This window comes from Saccoglossus kowalevskii, chromosome 10 (genome assembly GCF_978046115.1).
Source record: "Saccoglossus kowalevskii chromosome 10, keSacKowa6.1, whole genome shotgun sequence".
NCBI lineage: Eukaryota > Metazoa > Hemichordata > Enteropneusta > Harrimaniidae > Saccoglossus > Saccoglossus kowalevskii.
Window position 1 is genome coordinate 11,812,404 of NC_140650.1, and position 11,115 is coordinate 11,823,518.

General features: G+C 33.9%; 1 protein-coding gene across 1 annotated transcript; it reads right to left on the minus strand.

The window, feature by feature from the left end:
- Window positions 1–5,074: 5,074 nt before the first annotated feature.
- LOC146737866 (uncharacterized) lies at window positions 5,075–10,927 on the minus strand. The gene is made up of 7 exons (XM_085504713.1): window positions 10,869–10,927; window positions 10,416–10,488; window positions 10,050–10,127; window positions 9,802–9,902; window positions 9,337–9,405; window positions 6,499–6,587; window positions 5,075–5,892 (listed from the first exon to the last, which is right to left on the minus strand). Exons 1-7 carry the CDS (start codon window positions 10,902–10,904, stop codon window positions 5,115–5,117), a joined length of 1,224 nt encoding a protein of 407 aa, XP_085360839.1. The 5' UTR covers window positions 10,905–10,927; the 3' UTR covers window positions 5,075–5,114.
- Between the last annotated feature and the right edge of the window lie 188 nt (window positions 10,928–11,115).

An 11,115-nucleotide genomic window follows, 5' to 3' on the forward strand; every position in this document is an offset into this window, starting at 1 on the left:
ACATACTTCACAATGCCAGTGTGTTATGAAGCCATATGATGGGGCATCATCACCATAAGTTTCTTTCATTTCATCCAAAGTCTCCTTTGGTGTGCGTCCTTTTGAATACAAAAACTGGATCACTTCGCGACACTCAACTGGCTCCATTTCACACCTAACTCAGTTCAAACACTTGTAAATCAGAAACCACAATTAGTTGAGAGCTGTTATTGCAACATAACCCATAGAGATGTGAATCATTACACATGCAACATTTCATCTAGATCAGACAACTGGGGCATTACTTATTGAACGCCCCTCCTACGATAAATACAATAACACGCATTGATCAAAATATGGAGAAGTTAGTATCAGAAAATATAACTATTAACAGCAGAGTGCAGTTGAGAGTGATGTAACGAAGAACAAGAGGAATTTGGAGGAGCATCAACAAGAAATTGCGCTGTCGTTTGAGAATGTGAATAAGAAGGTCAATGAACTTATGACACGTGTTACTAAACTGGAGAATGAGAATCAAGTTTTGAAAAAAAAACAGCTACGTGAATCAAGTGAGAAACAAAAGAATCAAGAAAGGTATTCGCGTGAATATAACTTGCGGTCCCACGGTATACAGGAAGGTGACAACGAGAAGTGTGTTGAAGTTATTGAGAAAATACTAGTGGATAAATTTGGTATGCAAAGGGGTTTACCCACCGGGTAAATATTGATGAAATACCTAAAACAGAGAACCGGCCATACCCAAGACAAGTATTGGTGAAGTTCTTCAGTCGTCTAAAGAAAGAAAAAATTGTACGAAAACAAAAAATTGCGTTAAAGGAATCCGATACAGGAATATATGTAAAACTGGATATGATTATTGAATTAAAGGAAACATTGAACGCTGTTATTAAACGTGCCTACGATGATGGGAAACGACCTATTTTTCGAAGGGGTGTTTTGTACATCGATGGAAAGCAGTATTCGCCTAAAAAAAGATGATGTGGCGTAATGTAAAGAAGAAGAACAGCCAAACAAGTATAGATCCGACACGGGGTAAGAAAAAAAACTGTTGAGTTTTATTGAATTATGTATGTATTTATATATGATTTATTTATCAATTGTTATGGTCTTTTTTTATGTTGTACCAGACTGGCAATATAACTTTTTGCTTTATCACTGAATAAGTGGTAATTACTATACAGTTTTTTTCTCATGTTGGATGTATCATTAAATGTAAGATTTTATTTGGTATCATAATTCTAGTTGAGGTTATTCAAACAATAATATGGTGCTGAGTGTGTTATTGGGGATGTGAATTATGATTCACGGAGATGCAGCATTATTGCATTATTACATATATTGTCAGTAATATTTTTTCTCCTTTTTCTATTTCTTTTTTTTTTGGTATAAATTATTATGATTTCGTTCAAAATTTTAAGTTTGAATGTTAGGGGGGATGAGATATTCTTATAGTAAACGAAAAGCTGTTTTTAGTTTTTTTAGACAACAAAGGAGTGACATTATTTTGGTTCAAGAAACTCATAGTTGTTCTAATTCGGAGAGTGTGTGGAAAAGGGAGTTGGGGGTCCGTGTCATTTGCTGAATAATGATGGGAGGTATATTTTTGTTGAAGTGGAAAAATAAGGAAAAAGAACAAATTGAATTCTTAACCACTGTAAGAGGTTTAGGTGATTATAACTTTCCAAACTGTAATTTGATAATTTGAGCAGTCATGTTTGTGGACTTCTCTGAAGCTTATGGTACTGTCGCATACGACTTAATTACCACTTCCGTGTCACTGAGAATGTTCTAGAACCGTACTGTGTCTGGGTGGAATATTCTAGATTTTTTTTTAGAAAATGGTTGAATAGGTAATAGAACACATTACATTATGTATGCTGATGTAATGGTCTATTTATAGACAGTGTGGGTATATATAGGGGAGTTGTTCAGCACTGAGATCAGATCGCAGATCTCGTTGAATTGTATTGGAGTTTAAGTATCTAGTTATTGGAGTTGTGGAGTTTTACCGCGTTATTGTACTTGATGTTTGCAGAGTATAATAATACCAGTACCAGTTGAAACCTCATCTGTTGGCTCCGCCAGGGAAGTCTTTATGTTACTGTTGCCATTTTGGTATTTGAACCATCACACCAGTACTATACCAATTACGGTAATATTACGTTGCGTGTGACAGGTACTTTATAATAAAAGGCATTGCCTTTATTTAATTTTGGTGCTTTATTTAACCGTTGGGTAAATGTATTTTATAATGATATTAAGAGTTGTGTTGTAAACAATGGGTTTTCCACAGGTTGGTTTGGATTATCACGGAGTATACGACAGGGCTGTCCTTTATCAACTGCACTATTTGTAATTGCCTACAAACTCCTTGCCATTTCTATACGTACCAGTAAGGATATTGAAGGGGTACATTTCCCGTATGACAATGAAAATCGAATTATGGGGTATGCAGATGATACCACGCTCTTTTTAGGGAATCAGGTGTCAGTTAAGCACATTCTTATTCTGTTAAATTATTTTCTCAAGTGTTCTGGACTTAGGATTAACGCGAGTGGGTACTATGAAAGGGCAATGGCGGGAAATAGATGATATTTCTCCCACTGATGAGCCAATTAGATATTTAGCCATCTACCTAGGCCACAGTAAAAGGTGTAATAGGAAATTAAAATTTGATAATAAGATAACTAAAATTTCAAATATTTTGTCAGCCTGGAAATCACGTAATTTAACTCTTAAAGAAAGGTTATTTTGGTTAAGGTTTTTGGTGCATCAAATCGGGTGTATGACTGCGATCTCAACTCCGAGTAATGATATTAATGCGGCTACGTCTTTACTATTTTGAGGTAGGGTAAAAAAAAACACCATATAAAACGCAATACCCTAATTGGTAACTATGATCACGGAGGCCTTCGTATTGTAGTTATTGAAATTTCGAACAAAGCAATAACACTTTCTGGGCTACTAAAATTATAATCAGAATCAACTATAGATGTATTCAGTCATTATTATTATTTTAGAACTTATGGGGGTTTGAGATTTTTACTCCAGTGCAATTATGATTGGGGCCAAGTAAAGGGTCGAATATCGCCCTTTTACATGGATATTATAAGATATTGATGTGAGATAAATAAACAGAAAGAACCGAATTGTGTACAGGAAATTAAAACGCAAACAATTTGGAATAATAAATATATTTTGATCAATGGGAGCTCTGTATACTACAGTTAATGGCACATCAGTGGGGTAAGACACATCTGTAATTTGTTAGATAATGATAGTAAATTTCTTACTTGTGGTCAGTTTACTGAAAAATATAATATTGCTGTGAATTTTATAACTTATACAGGTATTATTTCGGCAATTCCATCAAAATGGATCTGGACAAAATGTTCATAATACAATTGATTATAGGAAGGGGAAAACAAAAGATTTCTTTGAAATACCGGTAAAAAGTAAATTTGAACCCCCAAGCTCAGACACTAAATATGGGTCAATGATTTATGGACGGGACATAGCAGGAGAATGGAAGGCAATTTAGGAGTTACCTTATAAGGTAGCAGGTGAAGAAAAAATTAGAAACTTTCAGTTTAAACTCTTACACAGAATTGTAACAACAAATTTATTCTTATACAAAAATAACTTAAGAACAGATAGTTTGTGTAAATATTGTCAAAAGGAAGACAATTTTGAACATTTGTTCTGGTATTGTTCAACTGCACAAAGATATTGGAATTCGTTTGACAAATTCTGGAGAAAGATCTCTGATGATAACATAAATTTTATCACATGTTCAAGTATTATCTTCGGAGTACTGGAAAACAAATCTCTTTTAACTTTGTTATTACTAATTGGTAAATATGTCTTATATTGTAGAAGGTTTACTAGTTACAGTCCAACAATAGCTTATTTTATGAGTAAGATCAGAAACCAAATTAACATTGAAAAATATGTTTTAACTGAAAAAAATTGAAACAAAATGGGGCAAAGTACTGCAAGTGATTGAAGGATATTTGTAAGTTAATTTTATGAGTTTATCTACGCGTAGTCATTTTAAATAAATGACATCCAACAATTTATAAAAAAGGAATGAACCTACTCCCTCCCCCACATACACACACTAACAACAGCCCATCCCCATTATTTGTTTTTTTCTTCTCTTTTCTATCATTATTATTATTATTTTATTGGTGTCAATTATCTTTTTTTATATCTTTTTGACATGTAAAATTATTTTGAAGTAATGGATTCTTTTGAATATTATATGAATAAAACATATAAAAGAAAAAAAAAAATGATTTACCGGAATTCAGTAAATAGTTCTAGAAATATCAGTGGAATAATAAACGATTGCTTTTTGGTAACATGTTTTTATGTGCTCTGGTATCGCATGTAACAAATGATTTCAAAGTACTTTGCTTTTCAAAACTGCAAAGATTACAGGTTTTCAAATCAGCCTCTGTTAGTCCTGTGGTGACAAGAAAACTGAACACAGAAATTCAATGAACATTTTGGAAATATTTTTTTATCATATTCTGACATTGATTGTGGTTGTCACTAGTCAACTTTGACAACTTTGAAAATGCACATATTTCGCGTAATAAAACCCTAAATATGTAGGTACAGTTGATAGCATGTATAGTATAAATATGTGACTCATGCAATTGAACAATTGTGTTTCAAGATTGCTAGTTTCATTAACAGTGATTGACACAACAATATTCTGCTTATTTAAATTTACATTATCTAACCTAAATACCACCCAGTCAGAGAACTCAGAATGGTTATATAATGTATTACATCGCCTAATCTAATCTAATCTAATCTAAAATCGAATCTATTAGTCCTAGTTATACCTACTAATTGAATTTTAGTGAACCAAACTGATAGAAATTTATTCTGTTTATAGATTGTTATCGTAACATGTGAAAACTACAATGAAAAACATTAACTATATTTCCAACTTTTTCTAGACCACTTTTCTACTTCCTTAAAGAGTCTCCTGACTACCACTTCAAGATTATCGCCTAGAAACAATTTGCCAACCGTCACATTCTTCGTCATTCCTTTCCGGTTGTTCTTTTCTGTTTCTTTGACGTTTTTGATCAGTGTCATTAAGTGGCTCTGTTATCTTCATATTCTCCTTGGGGTCTGTCACGCCAACGATAATTTGGTAGGCCCTGCATGTTTCTATCAACTCGCATTGGTGGTATGTACCGATCAAATAGCGTTGATGGCCTGTCATGTCTCAAGGCATTTGGAGATTCATTGTTCACTCTTATCGGGCCAAGGTCATCTCTATGTCTGTCTTGCTCTTTAACGCTACAGCGAGTTTCTCTACCACGCTCTTCTCGACGCCAGGTATATCTACTATCATCTTTGGATGATCCTCTCCAATGACCTCTGTCATTTTTTGGAGGTGACCCTCTGTTGGCAGTACCACGATTGCGCCTCCATGCGTCAGGTTCCCATCTTTCACAGTCATCACGTGGAAATCCTTGCCTATCAAGGTCAGCATATTGAGGTCTTCGCCTATCACGGTCATCAAACAGAGGACTTCGCCAATTATAATTATTAGATGGAGGTCCTCGCCTCTCAAAGTCATCAGGTTGGGGATTTCGCCAATTACAATTATTAGATGGAGGTATTTGTTGCCTATCCCAGTCCTTTGGTGATCCTCTCCAAGTAATATCCTTTCGTCTTATATCACTAAATCGCTCATCACGAGCTGGTACATTATCATCTAGGGAAGGTCTGTCACGCCAATTAGGAGATCTTGCATCTCTTCCATGTACACCATCCTTATCTATTTCTCTTGCTCTCCATCCTTCACCATCCCTGAATGGAGATTTCCAGGTGCTGGCTAGTCGTACACTTGCAGTCTCACTCGGCCTGAAAGTTCAAGAAACAAGCTGTTGTCAATGATATACTTCCTATTACTCTCGTTGAAAAGTGATAGATCCTGACAAAGCGATACAATACAATCTTGGCATATGACAAGCCTGACCAAATAGCGATTATTTAACCACCAGTTTGACCACATTGTTTGAGAAGCCATAGAAGACACAAGAAACATCATCGGGATTCTTCAACATCTCATGCTATTCTATACTTGTAAACAATGGATAAGTCAAATTCATGTAAACAAATATATGAAATAACATTTTGAATTTCTTAGTTTTTGAGACTTTGACATTAACAACATTCAAACACACATAAATGACAGAAAATAATAATAATAAATAGTTCATAATATACTGAGACAACTATAATGTTTACACTGGGGCTCTCCTCCGGAATGACCAGCATTTTTTTTCGTCAGAATAAATTCACCAAATGCAATTGCTTTGGGCAGGTAAATGACATGGAATTTTCAGAAACAAACTCGATTTTTTTAGCAGACCATTAAAACACAAAAATATGCATGATCAGAAGAGTTTATACACAAAGAGACATATTATGCAAATTACCCATGCATACATCCAGGATGAATCTTACCTTGCTCTCTGTTCAGCGGCTTGTTTACGTCTCTCTAAAATTCGCTTCTTCCTTTTATCCTCAAACAAGTTCAAGTTTGCAAGATCTGTCTGGACATACGTACAAACATACTAACTTAAAAGCGGAAAGTCATATAATTGTATTAAATTATAAACGAATATTTTAGCATGGGCGAATTAAGACCTACATCCGAACAATACCTAAATACATAAATATTAACAATAGTTTTCATGCACACACAGATAATTAATAAATGTTCATATTAAATTAAATTCAGTTTAATTAATATAAATTAATAATTAATTTTAGTAAATTGTTTATTTACATAGTATAGGAATTAAAAAGCAAAAAACGCAATATTTCTATGATCTGAGACAAATATTTCATACTTTTTAAATTGATGGAAATATCACATACTTTCTTTAATGCACACGATGTTTGTGCGATTCGTCTGAACTATTTGATATAAAACCTTAAAAGATAAGTTTTATATTTGTAAGTTTTATAATATTCTGTAAATTTTATTTAAGACGAGACTTGGACACGATCCGAATGATTTTGGCACAATCTTCTTTAATTCCAGACAAAAAACTTTTGAATTGTTCGAAAGTTGTATTCTGTGCGGCTTATTTAATGTACAATTTTGGCACAATATTTCCGGATTATTTATTTCAAAACAAACAAACATTCATATTATGTTATTGCCGGGACATAGTATTTAACGATTTAGACAGTTCACCGCCAATATATAAGTACATATTTTTTACAATGCGTTCTCTCGTCTCTGAAAATGCATATAATTTAATATTCTCTCTTGGATTTGGATTTATAATAGCCCATGATTTTAAGTGTTCACACAGATGTTTCCGGTTTTCGTCGAAGTGAAAGTGCGCCATCAAATGTCAAAATGTCAGAGGAAGCCATACTTTTACAATACTGCATCATTTAAATATATTGTTCGGTCGGCATGTTTGCTTTGAAGAGTGTTAGTAAACGTTGTTTTCACAACGAACATATTTACTATGGTTAAACTTTGTGTTGTTGCCAGATGCAGCAATACGTATAGTGATAGTTTGAGTATTAACGCGTTTTCAAGCTATCCGAAGGTGCAACATCAATGGGCGAAGGCCGTAAAATCAGTGAAACGTTGGAATGAACTCCGTCAGCCCGTCAAATCTCGGCTATTGACTGCCAAGTTGATAGGACAAGGGTTTTTGATTCCTCAACTTAAACGTGCATATAAGGTAGAGATGCAGTTTACCGGACAAGTATTTTAATTAGTTAATTAGGAAACCAAGATGACCTCCCTTGTTCATAAAACTATATATTTTCGGAATGCTTATTGTATGAATTTTAAAGTTGTGTTAGTATTTTATTTTTACGGACACTGTAGTTTGAAATATGCACAAAAATGTGCTTTTTTGGTCAAAAGTGATTTAAAAAAATAGCTTCTAAACCATGCTTCTGTTTCCTGTCAAAATTGGTTTATGGGTACATCTGTTTACTATGAAGAAAGTGCCGTCTTGAAAACTGTCTATCAGTTGTCAATTTTGTAGGGCAGCAGCTCAAATTTCACTACTTCAAGTTTATGCATAAATTAACACCCAGGCTAGTTGTTTGTACGATGGCTGTAACACTATTCAACTAAAAACAATGCCCCAACAGCATTTTGAAGATAAACACATTGTTAATCATTTGTGAAAATTTCAAAACAAAAGGTCAAAGCGTCTAGAAGCTATTTTTTTAAAGTTCTGAAATGTGCACTAAAAAGAAGCTGAGATAATTGCTAATTTGCATAACAATTCACTCAGTAAGAAGTTTGCTAATGCTCATAATTAAAATGGCTGTTACAGTTTCAAATTTAAATGTATTATCGTTTTGTAAAAAGTTAAATACAGTGCATAATGTGGAGATCCCGTTATTTCTTTTTTCACCATGTTTTTTTTTTGATATTTATGTACAGCCTTGCTAAATCTTGCTAAGCATTCAAAAGAGATAATGTTTGCACCTGTTATCTATATTTTAAAATCGTTTTTTGAGTATGTTCCACTATTCACAATTCTACAAAATTTGAACAGTCTATAGCCAAGACTGTCTGGATAATAAAAAGCAAAAAACAAAAATGTTCACTCCCAAGTGCCCACGAACCTGCATCTCTACCTTAAGAAGTTGTTTGGTCACCATCATGATTTGGTGGCTTCCTGTGGGATGGATGTCTGTAACATGATTTCAGATTTGTTTGTTGATTGATGTGTCGGTCGTGTTTGTGATTGTGTGTTTGTTTGTCCAGTAAACATGATATGACATTGTTCCCTGACATGACATTACGGCGGGTGTGGCATGCCAGCAGCAGATGCTTACCCTTCACGTGCACCTGTCTGACTACCTTGTGGGGGTTTGTGATGTTCTGCTTCCATTGATTTTGTCAGTATATTTTTTTCTAGACTATTGATATTTGAAGAATGGCTTATTGGTCCTACTATAATTATTGATGTTAGAAACCCACTTTTCACTTTACATATTTATTTTGTAATAATAATAATGATGCACCAATAAATAAGTGCAAAATGGTATTTTTTTCATTGAACCATTTCCATTTTAACCATTCTAACCGAGCGTTCAGTGTGAGTGAAGCTTTCATATAATGTAAGCAAAGTTGTCTACTAAAGCTAAAATATGATGCTACTTCAATAAATATCGCAAAATTAGGAACAAATCAGAGATGAAATCAGTGTCACTCTAAAAACATCATTACGAAAAAAAACACACAGTATAAACATCCAACATGAGCAACCATGTTGACATTCTGACAAAGCGATTGAATTCACAATTTATTACCTCCAGTTCATATTCTTGATGTTCCAATTGATTAAGTGCCCATTCATCTGCATCTAATACTATATATTCCTTGAGAAAAAAAATCGTTTAATTTAATTAAAAGCATTCTGTATAGTGATCTGTTTCGTGGTAACCCCAATGGTAAACTTATGTGAAAGGCAAATATTGTGTAAAGAAAATTGATATTTATCGCAATGAGACATAATTGGAATAGCAAACCTACAGTGATACCCGCCAATTACAATTGTATTTGAATACACTACACAAAGCCTCTCTTGTGTGTAGTTTGTGGCGATGTATTTGTAATTTTAAAAAGTCACACCGAGAAATGGTGACCGCCAAATATAACTCTAACAAATACGTACACAGGGTATATTGCTTATTGTTATTACTTGAAATAAATGCTGAAGGAACCCAGTTGAATAGTTTACTGTTTATTTCCAAAAGTTGTATTTGAACACAAACCTCATCATCAATGTTGCTGTTATCAAGTTGTTTAAAAAATACATACGCCGGGTGGATTGCATCTAAGAACACAACGTCATTGCCAAACCTATTTCTGCATTCTGTAACAGAGAAATCATATATAGAGTTATAACATACGATGACATGCTAGGCAATATTCGATTTAATAAATGTTATATATGATTATTGAATGCATAATTAATGAACTGCTTCATTGACAAAAATATTTCAACATTGTTTTACATTACCTTCATCTCTTGTCAGTTGTAGACCCTCTAGTGCTTCTTTCAGTCTCGTCTCATCCACAAAAGGAATTCGAACAACACCTGAAATGTTAACATATATGTATTATTGCCTCTGTTCACATTAGCATATCTGCGAGTACGCCAATTAGAATGACCAAAATATACGGTTCTGCCGATTGTCATTTTTTTGCAGACTATATTGTGTCTACAAAACAATTATTGTATCTGAACATGGCACTTAGTGCCCTTCTTGTTTTTATTATGTTCCCATGGCAATGAATAGTATTAATAACTAGACTGGAACTGCATATTATATCAATATAAGATTCCAATAAAGTGTTTCCATGCCATTTCCTAATGCATTTATACCTTGTGTTTTATATCTCTCACCATTCAAATCTATTTCAAAGTCATCAGGATAGAAATCTCTAATAGGAGAATCCTGCAAATTAAGAATAATTCATGTAATCAGGATGAAATGGGTTACATGTATATTGCAAAAAAAATTATACTTGAAGAATATGAGGTTATTACGAGGATACGTCAAAGTATGAACCAAGACAGTACAGCTGGAGTATCGAACGACTCGCGGCGTACTGTCTGAGTACGTCTTTGTGTGGAGCCCGGTCAAACTTTTGTGGCAGCCATGTTTTTTTTCATTATTAGAGGACGACGCTTACTCGCGTAATCATTCCATATTTGGAATTCGCATTTCCGAATAGGTAGGATGAAAATACCCCGTAAAATACCGCAAAATTACGCTGTAACTTACGGCGTTACGGTGACAGATGTATAATAATATTATATATTGTATGGACTCACACCAGGTTCACCGGTCATTAAAGGTCTCCATGTCATTGGTAACAAATGATCATTACTAGGTGGTAATATCGCCATTAACTGTTCAAGCGGTTTCAGCTGTAAACAAATACAATATGATTATTATACGGCCCACGTTTGTAGAATGTCACTGGAATTACATTTACATGCATCACATTTACTATTTCTTACACAAATATTTAACAAGTGATAGTTTATTCATAGACCCTAGGTTTTCAGAACTGATAGG